Source organism: Phycodurus eques, chromosome 5 (assembly GCF_024500275.1).
Source record: "Phycodurus eques isolate BA_2022a chromosome 5, UOR_Pequ_1.1, whole genome shotgun sequence".
In the NCBI taxonomy this organism is placed as follows: Eukaryota; Metazoa; Chordata; class Actinopteri; order Syngnathiformes; family Syngnathidae; genus Phycodurus; species Phycodurus eques.
Window position 1 is genome coordinate 8,753,209 of NC_084529.1, and position 15,348 is coordinate 8,768,556.

A 15,348-nucleotide genomic window follows, 5' to 3' on the forward strand; every position below is an offset into this window, starting at 1 on the left:
GATAGAAAATGGAGTGATGGATAACTAAATATATAATAATAGGAGAAGTCATATCTTTATCAAAGATTCTACAACTTGTAGCTGTGGAAGAAACTGTGCCCAAGCAAATATTGTTGCCCACTATATAAAGTGGCCTCCCACAAATGGTGTTAAATGCTGTAAATAAATAAATGACTGCCAGTTGGGGACCTGGGAGTCATAGTAACAGGGGGGAGGTGGGTTCCCACTTAGCTACATGGCGGTGCTCCTGAGCCCCCCCCCCCCCCGCCCCCCCGGGCTGGATGACTGCTTGGCATTGGAGCTCCCCTCTCATGACCCGCGGCTGCTCCCTGGGTTCCTCCCCCCCTTTATCATTTTCTTCCCGGGTGCCCCTAGCCTCCCTCCTTTCCAACAAACAAGGGATACTCTGCCGCCCTCGGGCTGGGCAGGGACTGGCTGCATTGTGGGCCCTACAGGTTGGTGGGGGGTCGTCTGGTTCTCCTGGGGTTGGCGGGGCGCCTAAGTGGTGCCGGCGGACTGCCCTGGATCCCTCGGTGTGGGACGTGTCCCGTCCACCGGGCTGCTCTCGGGTGGATCCCTCCCCTCGATTGATAGGGTGGGGTCCTCAGCCTCTGCGGTGTGGGCACAGCAATTACGGGCCACTTCTGTCAGTCTTTGTGCATGCAAAACGGTATCAATTCACTTGCATATGTCCCCAGGCACACACCCCTGGGACTCTTTCGCTGGGGGGTGTGGGGCCACTCACTTATTGCGACAAAATAACTCATGAATATGTGAATTGCTTGTGTATCCCCTCACTCACACTGTCATCACACTGTATCCCCTCACTCACACTGCCCCATGCAACACTCATATCTAAGCTTTAATTGCTGTAGATATGAAATGATTTACTTTTCTCATCCTGTTTACAATTAGTGCTTTGTCTTTTGTTTTCGTTTCTTTCTCCCCTCCAGAATCTTTGTTCTGTTCGATGGATCGATTCTGATTCTCAAAAAACATCAATTATAATACTAAGAAACCACACTGGAAGTTTAAAACTCCACTGTGACACAATAAAACTGTTCCGGCATAAAACGGATACAGATCCTCCATTCTGCTTGACCTAACAGCCGAACAGGACAAAAAAATAAATAAATAAAAAAAAGCTGAATAAATTGTTTCGATTAAATTATAATGGACAAAAAGATCAACCAAAATCAGATATTGCCCAATGTCATGTCCAATATCAAGGTTCTCAACAGTAAAAAAATAAATAAAAAAATAAAGTAATAAAAGTAACACACACTAACGTGTCACTTCTTTATGTATGGCAGTAATTTGCTTGGGAAACAAAGGGAAATGTTTTCAACAACAATCATTACGGGCACTATCTTTTATCTATCGACGAATTTTATGTGGTACCACCAGTGATGTAGCAGATTTACTTGTGACCATCTCATTTCTTGTGGGTGTATTAATCTAAGGGTGCTTTCACACTAGAAGCTTTTAGTCTTTGTGTGTTTGGTCAGAGACTGCGTGTAGGTGGAGGAGGATTTTTTTTCTCTTATTACCCATTTTGAGCGGCACGGTGGACGACTGGTTAGAGTGTCAGCCTCACAGTTCTGAGGACCGGGGTTCAATCCCTGGCACCGCCTGTGTGGAGTTTGCATGTTCTCCCCGTGCCTGCGTGAGTTTTCTCCGGGCACTCCAGTTTCCTCCCACATCCCAAAAACATGCATTAATTGGAGACTCTAAATTGCCCGTAGGTGTGACTGTGAGTGCGAATGGTTGTTTGTTTGTATGTGCCCTGCGATTGGGTGGCAACCAGTTCAGGGTGTACCCCGCCTCCTGCCCGATGATAGCTGTGATAGGCTCAGAAAATGGATGGATGGATGGATACCCATTTTGTGAAGGGCTGTGTTTTTGTTTCAAATTTGAAAGATGCTGTGTAAATAATGGATTGATTGATTGATTGATTGATCGATTGACTTATTGGTTGATTGATTTTGTTTTTTTGGTTTTGTGAAAATAATTACTTTTAAGTGTATCCTGAAACTCCTGCCTGCCTCCCTCCGTCTCTACGTTTGCATCTCCCTTTTCCTTCAACACTACGAAAATCTTAATTTGTGACAAAACTGTAATTTAATTTTATTTTTTTTAATGATGTTCCCACCAGCAATTTTAGTTGGGTTAATGTAATTAATGTACTGTTTGCTTCTGCATGACTTGTTTGTCTTTTCCATCCATCCATTTTTTCTACCGCTTATACTCACTAACGTTGCCGGCGTGCTGGAGCCTAGCCCAGCTAACTGCGGGCAGGAGGCGGGGTACACCCGAAACTGGTTGCCAGCCAATCACAGTTGTTTGTCTTTTGTTCTTTGAAAATAAATACTTTTTTTGGAGTACATCCTGAATTGCTGCCTGCCTCCCTGCTTCCCTGCGCTTGGGTCCACCTTTTTCTTCAACACAACGAAAACCTCAATTCGTGAAAAAAACCCTAAATTGAATCTGAACTTTTAAATGAAGTGCCACAAGCAGTTGTAGTGATTGTTTGTCTCGCCCCTTTCACTTTCTTAAATCTGTCTTCCTGTGTCTTTGTATTCTCTTTTTTTGTTGTTGTTTGCCTTCTCTCTTTTTCCTGTTACAACTTGATAGCGCCATTATTCCAAGTCAAGCGTTTCGTTGGATCCTATGTTCATGTGTGATTATATGGATACTGTATGTTTTAATATTTTAGTGCATCTCATAACATCAGTTTAGACTGAAGTATTGTGCCAGAAGTTTAAAGTGATTTTCCGGTACATAGAGAAACATCCTTAATATCGGGCAGACATGAAATGCTCTCCTTTGGTTCACCGTATGTGAATTTTTATGATAAATTCAATTCAGAACATAAGGCTAAATGTTCCCAGAGGCCATGGCAGCCCTGTCTCAGGCCACCATGGACAAAACGGGATGGTCGTGACACAACATGGGGAACGGGATGGGCAAAGGTGGCAGGCTGTGATTGCTGTGCCCTACGTGATTTTTAAATTGTCAAAATATTTGCCACGGCACTCATGGTGCGGTTGAGAAACCTAGTTGCTCGTATTAAAACTGGGTTTGCGAAACTAAACCTGACAGTACGAAAAACATACGATACGATATACTATATAATATATATATATATATATATAGATATATATATATATAGATATATATATATATATTATATATAGCGAGCGAGAGAGAGAGTGTCATGAACGGAACAGAGGATAGGACCCAAAAACCCAAAACAAATGGAGAGTTTCCAAAAAGAGAGGTCGATAATCGGAACAGGGTCGAGTCTTACTGTGAGTCTGTGACGTGGAAACAAGGAATGCTGGAACGCGACGACAAGGTACAACGAACTGGCAACGAGAGGGAATGAGACACGAGGTTAAATACAAGGGTAATTAGGGTGAACGAGGCACAGGTGGTGAAGATGCTCACGGGAGCAGGTGTGTGTGAAACAGGGGGGAGGACAAAACCCGGAACACACACACATGACAGTACCCCCCTTTAACGGCCGGCCCCAGACGGCCCTGGAGCCCCTGGATGTGCAACGTGGAAGTCCCGAATGAGCGAATCATCCATGATAAACGCAGACGGTACCCATGAACGTTCCTGAGGCCCATAGCCCTCCCAGTCCACCAGATATCGAAACCCCCTCCACCTCCGACGAGACGACAACAGCCGCTTCACAGAGAAGACAGGGCCCCCATCCACAAACCGGGGGGGATGAGGGGGCCTGGAAGGCGGGACCAGAGGGGACTCCCGGGCTGGCTTGAGTAGGCTGACGTGAAAAGCAGGGTGGACCCGCATCGACCTTGGGAGCCTCAGCTTCACGGTGACAGGGTTGATGATCTTTGTGATGGGGAAGGGCCCAACGAACCTGGGAGCGAGCTTCTTGGACTCCACCCGGAGTGGAATATGTTTGGTCGAGAGCCACACTCGCTGAGCCACTTTGTAGTTCGGGGCCGGTCTCCTCCGACGGTCAGCAGCGGCTTTGTAGGACCGTCCCTGGCGCAGCAGGATCTAGCGGGCTCGCTCCCAGGTCTTCCTGCAGCGTCTCACCAAGGTTAATGCCGCTGGAACTGTGGACTCTGGGGCTATGGCAGGAAACAGAGATGGTTGGTAACCATGCACAACGTGAAAAGGCGATAGACCAGTGGATGCAGAGGGGAGGGAATTGTGGGAGAATTCGACCCAAACCAGTTTCTGAGACCAGGATCGCGGCTCCTGTGAAGCGAGACATCGGAGCCCAGTCTCCAGGTCCTGGTTCATCCTCTCGGTTTGGCCGTTGGTTTCGGGATGAAACCCAGATGACAGACTGACGGTAGCACCTATGAGATTGCAAAACTCCTTCCAAAATTGCGAAATGAATTGGGGACCCTTATCAGACACCACATTCTTGGGGAAACCATGGAACTTGAAAACGTGATTAATCATTAGCTCGGCAGTGTCTTTAGCTGAGGGGAGTTTTGGAAGTGCAATGAAGTGTGCCATCTTATAGAACCTGTCAACAACTGTAAGAATGGTGGTATTGCCTTTAGAGGCCGGTAATCCTGTCACAAAGTCTACGGAAATGTCTGACCAAGGACGTTGTGGTATTGGCAGGGGTCGCAACTCCCCAGGAGGACGTTGATGAAACGGCTTGTTAGCACCACATACCTGGCAAGCATTGACGGAATCGATAACATCCCTCCTAACATTAGGCCACCAAAAGCGCTGTTCGACCACTGATTGCGACTTGGCAATGCCTGGGTGACATAAGGTTAAGGTCGGAACCACATAAAGCCTGTTTTCAGGGCAATCTTCAGGGCTAGGAGTGTTTTTCAGAGCCCCTTTAACTGCAGTTTCAATGTCCCAAACAAAAGCGGAAATAAAACATGACTTAGGCAAAATAGTCTTAGGGTCGGACAAAGAATTCTCTTCGGAGAAAATACGTGACAAAGCATCTGGCTTACCATTTTTAGAACCAGGTCGGTAGGATAACGTGAAATTAAATCTAGTGAAGAACAGAGCCCATCTAGCCTGCCTCGCATTTAATCTTTTAGCAGTCTTAATATACTCAAGGTTCTTGTGATCTGTCCATACTAAAAACGGAGTCTGTGCCCCCTCTAGCCAGTGCCTCCACTCCATCAAAGCCACCTTGACTGCCAACAGTTCACGATCACCAATGTCATAATTTTTCTCAGCTGGGGTCAGTTTTTTGGAGAGAAAAGCACAAGGATGTAATTTATCATCCTTGAGAGATTTCTGGGAGAGCACTGCTCCTATTCCGGCATCAGACGCATCGACTTCTACCACAAACTGCTGTTTGAGATCTGGCAAAGTAAGGATGGGAGCGGAGGTAAAGCTCGACTTAAGTTTCTGAAAAGCTGCCTGACAAAGCGGGTTCCATACAAAAGGTTTGTGTGGCGAGGTAAGATCATGCAAAGGAGAGGCTATAAAACTAAAATTTCTGATGAATTTTTTGTAGAGGTTTGCGAACCCTAAGAACCTTTGTACATCTTTGTGTGACGTGGGAGTAGGCCAATTAATAACTGCATCTACTTTGCAAGGGTCCATCTTGACTTCACCTTGAGCCAGGACGAAACCCAGAAAAGAAACGGACGCCTTGTGGAACTCACATTTCTCCGCCTTGACATATAGTTCATTCTGCAGTAACTGCTGCAAAACAGAGGGGACATGAATAATGTGAGTCTCCTCATCCGGGGAGAATATCAAAATGTCATCTAAATAAACAAAAACATAAACATTCAACATGTCACGCAGGACATCATTGACAAGGTTCTGGAAAACAGCTGGAGCGTTAGTAAGCCCAAAAGGCATTACCAAATATTCATAATGTCCCGTTGGTGTGTTGAATGCTGTTTTCCATTCATCCCCCTCCCTTATCTTGACAAGATGCTATGCATTTCTTAAGTCCAGTTTGGTGAAAATCTTGGCTCCCTCCAGGAACTCAAAGGCGGTGGAGATGAGAGGAAGAGGGTACCTGTTTTTTACCATGATCTCGTTGAGACCCCGGTAATCGATACAGGGTCGCAGGGTCTTGTCCTTTTTGTCCACAAAGAAAAATCCTGCTCCCGCAGGGGATGAAGATGGGCGAATGATCCCGGCTGCCAGTGATTCCTCCACGTACTCCTTCATGGCCTTGTGTTCCGCCCCTGAAAGAGAGAACAACCTCCCTCGTGGGGGTGTGGTTCCAGGCAGCAAGTCAACAGCACAGTCATAAGGTCTGTGGGGTGGAAGGGATTTGGCCTTGGCCTTGGAAAAAACGTCTTTAATATCCTGGTAACAGGTGGGCACTTGAGATAAATCAGGATCCCCAGATGGGGTCTGTGGATTGTCCTTAGAAACATGACCCTGAACATCACATGGCGGATTGAAACAGTTCCGGGCGCAATTGCTGCCCCATGACATAACCTGCCCAGAGGACCAGTCAATGTGGGGGTTATGTAATTTCAACCATGGGTTCCCTAAAATAAGGTCATGATTCATGGCGTCAAAAACATGAAAACTAATGCGTTCCGAGTGAGAATCAGGAAATGTCAATGTGAGTGTTTGGGTGCGGTGAGTGATCTTGCCCATAAAACTGCAGCATAGGTGTTGCAGTGGCGTTATATTTCAAAGGTTCTAAGGTGCATACGTCTAACGAGGATGGAGTTGAGTAAGTTTGCGTCAGAACCAGAGTCAATTAATACAGGTGTATGAATTTCTTGATCAGGAGACCATAGTGTCACTTTAGGAAGAACCCGTGTAGGGTCTTCCTTCATGAAATTCAGACTAACCTCTCCCGTGCCCTTGCTACCGGCACCGGCCACTTTGACGTGACAGTTGCTCACGGAATGACTCAACTGACCGCAGTAGAAGCACCGCCCTTCCCTCAGCCGGCGTTGACGTTCCTCAGGGGAGAGACGGAACCTGCCCAGTTGCATGGGTTCATCCGTGGGGATGCTACCCAGTGGGTTGAGACCGGAACCAGGGGATCTGCCTTGGTTTGGCTGGTCACCGAGGCTCGTCCTCCAAGTGCGCGGTGACGCAGCCCTCCGCCGATCTCCATCTAGCTCGCTATCCAAAAGCCTCTTGTCGATCTTTACGGCGAGAGCGATGAGTGTGTCCAAGTCGGTCGGCAGGTCTAGCGGGACTAAATGATCCTTGACGGCGGGGGATAGTCCTTGAAAAAAGGCATTGAGTAGTGCCCGATTATTCCAATGACTCTCAGCTGCTAGAATGCGAAACTCAATCGCGTAATCTGACACCCTGCGCTTGCCTTGTTGTAAGGTGACAAGGGAGCGAGCTGCCTCACGATCTGGAGTGGAAAATTTAAAAATTTGTTCCATAGTCTTTACGAAAGAAGCCCATGAATGACACGCGGTGGAATTGCGGCTCCAATCAGCAGTAGCCCACGCCTCCGCACGACCAGTCAGGTGGGAAATGACGAAAGCGATTTTTGCCCGCTCGGTGGGGAAGGCAGCTGCCTGCAGCTCAAAGTGGAGTTCGCACTGCGTGATGAACGGCTTAATGTTCCCAGAATTTCCAGAGAACCTCTCCGGTCGAGAGAGCTGTGGGCAGACAGCAGCGGAGGTGGCAGGTGGCTGCATGGTGACTACTTCACATGGAAATGCCGTGGCGGTATTGGCTGTGGTGCCAACTGGTTCCTTCTCTTGAATAATTTTCATAAGAAGATCAAACTGCAAGGCCACCTGTTTCATCTGATGCCTTGACAGTCCCTCTAGATGAAGGTGGAGGGCAGCAATCTGCTCATCCTGCTTCCAGAGGCGTTGACCCTGCGCTTGAAGGGGTTTGCGCACCGGGTCTGAGTCTGCTGGGTCCATGTTATGGCCAGTTCGTTCTGTCATGAATGGAACAGAGGATAGGACCAAAAAATGCACGACGACAACAGTATCCAAAAACATGAGGCAAAGAGGCAAGGTCGATAATCGGAACAGGGTCAAGTCTTACGGTGAGTCTGTGACGTGGAAACAAGGAATGCTGGAACGCGACGACAAGGTACAACGAACTGGCAACGAGAGGGAATGAGACACGAGGTTAAATCCAAGGGGTAATTAGGGTGAACGAGGCACAGGTGGTGAAGATGCTCACAGGAGCAGGTGTGTTTGAAACAGGGGGGAGGACAAAACCCGGAACACACACACATGACAGAGAGAGATAGAGAGTGCACTGCGCAGTGGTGTATAACGGGCCCTTTTGCATGTTTTGGTACAAGATATGGATTTGTGAATTAGTTATTGACAGAAAACTAACATTATCAAGCATTTATTGAGAGACAGTATGAGACCCCCTTGTGCTGATGCCGACTTTGGACCCAGGCCCAGCTGGCGAGCTTCACACAACTCTATTGGGACCACAAACACACTCCATAGCTGCCCGGCGTCCACGTTGAATTCATCGAATGCCTTGACCTCAGAATTGTAAGAGACCTCTTCAGAATGTAATGTATTGGGAGGGAACGTACTGGCATCTGTGTTAAACCACGGTCTGAACCATTTTCCACCTTTGAGCCTCAGTGACTATGCAGCCCTATCCCCCCACGGTCTGTCGCATACACCATGTTGGACCGTGAGAAAACGTAGCAAGACTTAAATACGAAGACAGAAATTGCCAACATCCCACAGCACATTGTGTTTCGGGCAAATAGGGCTTCCATGGCCACTGGGAACATGGTATAAACGTAGCGTAAAGATGGGGAAAATCTCATTGTGGTTTGAGAATTAACTCAACATTTTGTTTCTGTCTCTAGGAGTGGATATTCGAGACACCTTAAATTTTCTGAAGTCCTGTGAAATCAGGAATCTGAAATCTGAAATCAAATTCTGGCACGCACTATCACACACTCACTACAAGAAAGCAACAAGTGCAATCACTGTGCCCAATGGATCTGATATTTTCAAGCAATTTACTCATCATGCTATAACTGAAGGTTCACATTTTTTTACCCTTCAAAGGTAAAACAGGCTGCTGATTATTCTCACAAAACACATAGGCAAAGGACACTTTCCACTTGTACAATTAGTCAGCACAGAAACAGCATGGCCAACCGTGACCAGAACAACATATACCACCAAAGTGATGGGGACAGCTATGGGACATATGGCGAAGGTGATGGAGGTGGTCACGATGGATATGGCTACCAAGCCGAATACCCTCCCCAGGAAGAGGACGCTGCTAGTGATGTAACTGAAGGTCATGATGAAGAAGACCAGATGTACGAAGGAGAGTATCAAGGTATACCACATCCTGATGAGGTCAAGGCCACACAAAGAGCTGCAAGGTGAGACATATCTACAATGCACTCACAGACCACAAGATTCAGTACAGACATATAATAAGATTCAATGCAAAAGTAGCCTATAATTTTTCTCATTACTTATTTTATTTTTACCAGTAGGTTATATAAATAACAATACTGTACTAGATTGTGATGTAGAACCGATTATTTCAGACAGAAGGTTATTTCTAATATTTTGGTACTCTTTTGGCTATGGAGGTTGTGGGACATTGGTATCTGAATTTAGGTAAAACCCCAATTCCAATGAAGTTGGGACGTTGTGTTAAACATAAATAAAAACAGAATACAATGATTTGCAAATCATGTTCAACCTATATTTAATTGAATACACTACAAAGACAAGATATTTAATGTTCAAACTGATAAACTTGATTGTTTTTAGCAAATAATCATTAACTTAGAATTTTATGGCTGCAACACGTTCCAAAAAAGTTGGGACAGACAAGACTGAGAAAGTTGAGGAATGCTCATCAAACACCTGTTTGGAACATCCCACAGGTGAACAGGCTAATTGGGAACAGGTGGGTGCCATGATTGTGTATAAAAGGAGCTTCCATGAATTGCTCAGTCATTCACAAGCAAAGATGGGGCGAGGTTCACTTCTTTGTGAACAAGTGCGTGAGAAAATAGTCGAACAGTTTAAGGACAATGTTCCTCAACGTACTATTGCAAGGAATTTAATTGTGGACGTCGTGTCCTCCGGGCCAAAGAGGAAAAGAACCATCCGGAGGGACTGTTATGGACGCAACGTTCAAAAGCCAGCATCTGTGATGGTATGGGGCTGTGTTAGTGCCAATGGCATGGGTAACTAACACATCTGTGAAGGCACCATTAATGCTGAAAGGTACATAAAGGTTTTGGAGAAACATATGCTGCCATCCAAGCAACGGGTTTTTCATGGAAGCCCCTGCTTATTTCAGCAAGACAATGCCAAACCACATTCTGCATGTTTTACAACAGCGTGGCTTCGTAGTAAAAGAGTGCCGGTACTAGACTGGCCTGCCTGCAGTCCAGACCTGTCTCCCATTGAAAATGTGTGGCGCATTATGAAGCAGAAAATACGACAACAGACCCCGGACAGTTGAACAGCTGAAGTTGTAAATCAAGCAAGAATGGGAAAGAATTCCACCTACAAAACTTCAACAATTAGTGTCCTCAGTTCCCAAACGTTTATTGAATGTTGTTAAAAGAAAAGGTGATGTAACACAATGGTAAACATGACCCTGTCCCAGCTTTTTTGGAAAGTGTTGCAGCCATAAAATTCTAAGTTAATGATTATTCACTAAAAACAATCAAGTTTATCAGTTTGAACATTAAATATCTTGTCTTTGTAGTGTATTCAATTAAATATAGGTTGAACATAATTTGCAAATAATTGTATTATGTTTTTATTTATGTTTAACACAACGTCCCAACTTCATTGGAATTGGGGTTGTAGATTCACGAGTTAGATCACTCTCGTAATCACTTAAATGCAATGGCCATGCTTTGTGTATTTATTTACATGGAAATAAAAAGGTTTTTAACAAAACTTTCTTAATGGGGAAAATATTAGACAATACTCAGCGAAATCACAGCAAACTACAATGATATACAGTACATACATAAGTAATTAACACATTGCAAATATCTTAACTTGGAGTCAGTAGTAATGTTGTACTTCACATAGCTGGTGTGGGCTCAATTCTTGTTCAGTTACAGGTACTGCAGATAATGTTGCGTCTTATAAGTGTGAGTGTGGTATTCAAAGAAATTATCATGACCGAACAACTACGGTCCCTCTGCTTCAGTATAAACTTAAAAGTGTAGCCGTAAAGTGTTCACAGTCCATTTTTTCCACATTTGCTGTGACATTGTTATTTCAAAATGGAATAAATTCATATTTTTTATCATATTTGGGAAGGCTGTGAATACTTATGTACATATATCCATTCAATCATCCATTTTCTTTCACTTATCCGGCAACAGCTTAAGAAGGGAAGCCCAGACTTCCCTCTCCCCAGCCACTTCATCCAGCTCTTCTGGGGGGATACCGAGGTGTTCCCAGATCAACTGAGAGACAGTCCTTTCAACATGTGCTGGGTTGTCCCCGGGATCTCTTCCCAGTGGGACATGCCTGGAACATTCACCAGGGAGGCATCCGGGAGGCATCCTAAACAGATGCCCAAGCCACCTCATCTGGCTCCTTTCAATGCAGAGGAGCAACATCTCCATTCTGAGCCCCTCCTGGATGACCCAGCTTTTCACCCAATATCTGAGGAAGAGCCCAGACACCCTGCACAGATCAACTTTCTCGAACGTTGATCATCAAACTATGACCGAGGGTGTTCTGGTGCCAAGTGCACGTATGGACACTTAATGTCTGAAAATAGTGTTCATTATGGACAATACATGACAAGCACAGAAGTCCAATAATAGAACACCCCTTGGGTTCTAATGGGGGATCTTCCTCCCAATCACACCCTTCCAAGTCTCACTATTGCCTACGTGAACATTGAAGTCCCCCAGCAGAAGGAGGGAGTCTCCAGCGGGAGTGCTCTCTAGCACCCTCTCCAAGGACTCCAAAAAGTGTGGGTACGCTGAGCTGCTGTTTGGTGCATAGGCACAAACAACAGTCAGGACCCAACCCCGCACCCGAAGGCAGAGGGAAGCTACCCTCTCGTACACCGGGGTGAACCTCAAATTACAGGCATTGAGCCAGGTGGCACTAAGTATGCCCACACCTGCTCGGCACCTCTCACCGGGGGCAACTCCAGAGTGGAAAGGACTCCACCCCTCTCAAGAGGACTGGTACCAGAGCCCAAGCTGGGTGTCGAGGTGACTCCGACTATATCAAGTTGAAACTTCTCGACCTCACACACCAGCTCAGGCTGCTTCCCTGCCAGAGAGGTGACATTCCACGTTCCAAGAGCCAGCTTCTGCAGTCAGGGGTCAGGCCACCAAGGTCCACGCCTTTGGCCACCACCCCACTCTCTGCATACCCGACCCCTTGGCCCCTCCCACAAGTCATGAACCCATGGGAAGGGGGATCCATGTTGCCTCTTTGGGCTGTGCCCGGCCGGGCCCCATGAGTGCAGGTCCGGCCACCGTGTGCTCGTCATCGTGCCCCACCTCCAAGACTGCCCAGAGGGGGGCCCAAGTGACCCATGTCTGAGCAAGGGAAAACGTGATCCAAAACTAGTACTCGTCATTGGGGCTTCAGAGCCATGCTTTGTCTGGTCCCTCATCTAGGTCCTGCTTGCCATGGGAGACCCTGCTATGGGCATAAGCCCCAGACAACTTAACTCTTAGGATCATTGGGACACACGAAACCCTCCACCATGATAAGGTGAGGGCTCAGAGAGAAAATGTACATATAGTATATACATTTACAAAAATCTCATAACACTTTTTTTCACTGTCATTATGGAGTGTTTTGTGTAGAATTAAATGGAAAATAAGTAAAATAAGTAAAAAATAATGTTGTGAATACTTTACAGATGCACTGTAATCCTCAGTTAAATTCATGTAAAATTAATGGTATTATGTTTTCAGTAATAAAATCTAGAAAGAAGTTAACATTTTGATGTTATCGAAAAATTACGTGAGGGAATGCAGTTTACAGAAAGTTAATTTTAATAAAGTCTTATTTGTCGCTTTAGTAGTCATTCTGTCCAATTACCAGCATGTATTCTTTTGATGTTAATGTGAGCTCAATATGGAGTGATTCAACCAGAACAATTGTTTTATTTCCCGCACAATCTCAGGGCGAACTCTCGAATTGGCGGTGCACTCTCAGAACTGCAGGAGCTATCGGAACAGTATGAGGATATCATGGAAGATTGTGGCCATGGAAAGTTCCAGTGGACACTCTTCATCGTGCTGGGCCTGGCTCTGATGGCTGATGGGGTCGAATGTTTTGTGGTTGCCTTTGTTCTACCATCTGCCGAAAAGGATTTGTGCCTGTCCAATGCAGAGAAAGGGATGCTGGGTAAGTGGCTCACTGATTTGATACTGACTTGTGTTATGTTTCTGCTTGTGTTCGTCCACGTCCATGATTCCATGTGTTGCTGTAGTCCAGGGTTGTCTTAAAGAAGACAGATATTGTGTTTTCCCCCCACAATGTAAATGATTTCCCAGGTGTCTTAATAACATATCAGCATCATGATTTTGTCTAAATACCAAAAGGATCCAGAATTGTACAAAATAAACAATTTCATTCTGTATTCCATCATGGCAGAGGGCAGCGGGTGGCCATATTTTTGTAGCTGAAACCCAAAAAACATTTGTGTTACTTGACTTGCCTTAATGGTTTAAGAGACCCTGTCAGTCATGGCTGCAGTAATGTATTTTATGAAGTCTCCAAGGTTCGAACCAGCTTCTCATCCTTTGCATTGTGTACTTTATTGTCATGCATAAGAGAGTAGCACAGCAACCTTAACAGGTCAAAAGGCATTTTGACCTGTTAAGGTTGACTCTATTATATACTAATGGTTAAACTCATGCTGAGTTACTGACCTCTGGTATATGATCTGCTTTTCAGATGTCAAACCAACATTGTCAGTAAAGCTAGTTGGGACAAACAATTACTAATGATAAATTGTACAAATATTGATGAAATTTGTGTTTGGTAGATTATTTCTTCAATGCAACAATTTTACAGTTTTGTTTTAAATGGTGCACATCTGTAAGGAAGCTACATCTGTGGAATGAGCAGCAAAGCTGATGATGTGAGTTGCACCCATTAAAAAATTGCCAAATATTTTCTGCGAATCGCAAACATCTTATTTTGCTGTTGCCATTGACTCTTGTTTTTAATTTCTGGTACCTGAACATGTAGAGGAATGTTATGTTCAGTGACTGGTCCAAATTCTGCCCAAGGCAGCTGGATCTTTTTCAGCAGTGGAGAAACAACAGAGAACGCGATCCTGATTGCTGCACCAATATCCATCCATCCATCCATCCATTTTTATTCCGCTTATCCGAGGTCAGGGCAGTAGATTTAGTAGGGATGTCCAGACCTCTCTCCCCAGCCACTTCATCCAGCTCTTATCCTGAGGCGTTACCAGGCCAGCCGGGAGACATCGTCTCTCCAGGGTGACCTGGGTTGACCCCGGGTCTCCTCCCAGTGGGACATGCCCGGAACACCTCACCAAGGAGGCGTCCAGGAGGCATCCTAATCAGATGCCCCAGCCACCTCATCTGGTTCCTCTCAATGCGGAAGAGCAACGGCTCTACTCTGAGCCCCTCCCGCATGACCGAGCTTCTCACCCTATCTCTATCCCAGACACCCTGCAGAGGAAACTAATTTCAGCCCGTTGTATCTGGGATTTTGTTCTTTTGGTCAAGACCCACAGCCCATGACCATAGGTAAGGGTAGGAACGTAGATCGACCGGTAAATTGAGAGCTTCGTCTCAGCTCCTTCTTCACCACAACGGACTGCATCACTGCAGACACTGCACCGATCCGCCTGTCGATCTCCCGTTCCATTCTTCCCTCACTCATGAACAACCCTCGAGGACCCTGCTGAGTGTGTAGAGCTGGTCCACTGTTCCACGGCCAGGATGAAAACCACACTGCTCTTCCTGAATCTGAGATTCGACTTCCCGACGGACCTCATGGCGTGTTTCTGGAATTTAGGAGTATTTCGAAGTATTCGGCCCACCGACTTACAACGCCCTGAGTCAAGGTCAGCAGCGCCCCATCCACATTATACACAGTGTTGATGGTGCACTGCTTCCCCCTCCTGAAACGCCGGATGGTAGACCAGAATTTCCTTGAAGCCATTTGGAAGTCTTTCTCCATGGCCTCACCAAACTCCTCCCATGCCCGAGTTTCTGCATCAGTGACCACCAAAGCTGCATTCTGCTTGCCCAGCCGGTGTCATGGGTGTGTGTTCTGGTTCTTGTCTTCCCCCTGTCTCGTACACACCTGCTCCTGAGAGCATCTTCCCCACCTGTGCCTCGTTTACCCTAATTACCCCATGCAGTTAACCTCATGTCTCATTCTTTCTGATCGGCAGTTCGTTGTATCTTGTCAGAATCAGAATCAT

The 15,348-nt window shown here is 46.0% G+C and overlaps 1 protein-coding gene across 3 annotated transcripts in view; it reads left to right on the plus strand.

The window, feature by feature from the left end:
- LOC133402981 (synaptic vesicle glycoprotein 2B-like) overlaps positions 1 to 15,348 on the plus strand; it is a 64,451-nt gene that overhangs the window by 13,141 nt on the left and 35,962 nt on the right. For 2 of the 3 annotated variants that reach the window (XM_061677386.1, XM_061677387.1), the window contains exons 2-3: positions 8,768 to 9,298; positions 13,063 to 13,286. In XM_061677386.1, the coding sequence (XP_061533370.1) occupies positions 9,057 to 9,298; positions 13,063 to 13,286 (466 nt within the window). In that variant the 5' untranslated portion in view covers positions 8,768 to 9,056. Of the gene's footprint in view, positions 1 to 8,767; positions 9,299 to 12,216; positions 12,645 to 13,062; positions 13,287 to 15,348 lie in introns of those variants that run through there. The other variant, XM_061677388.1, reaches the window with a different exon arrangement.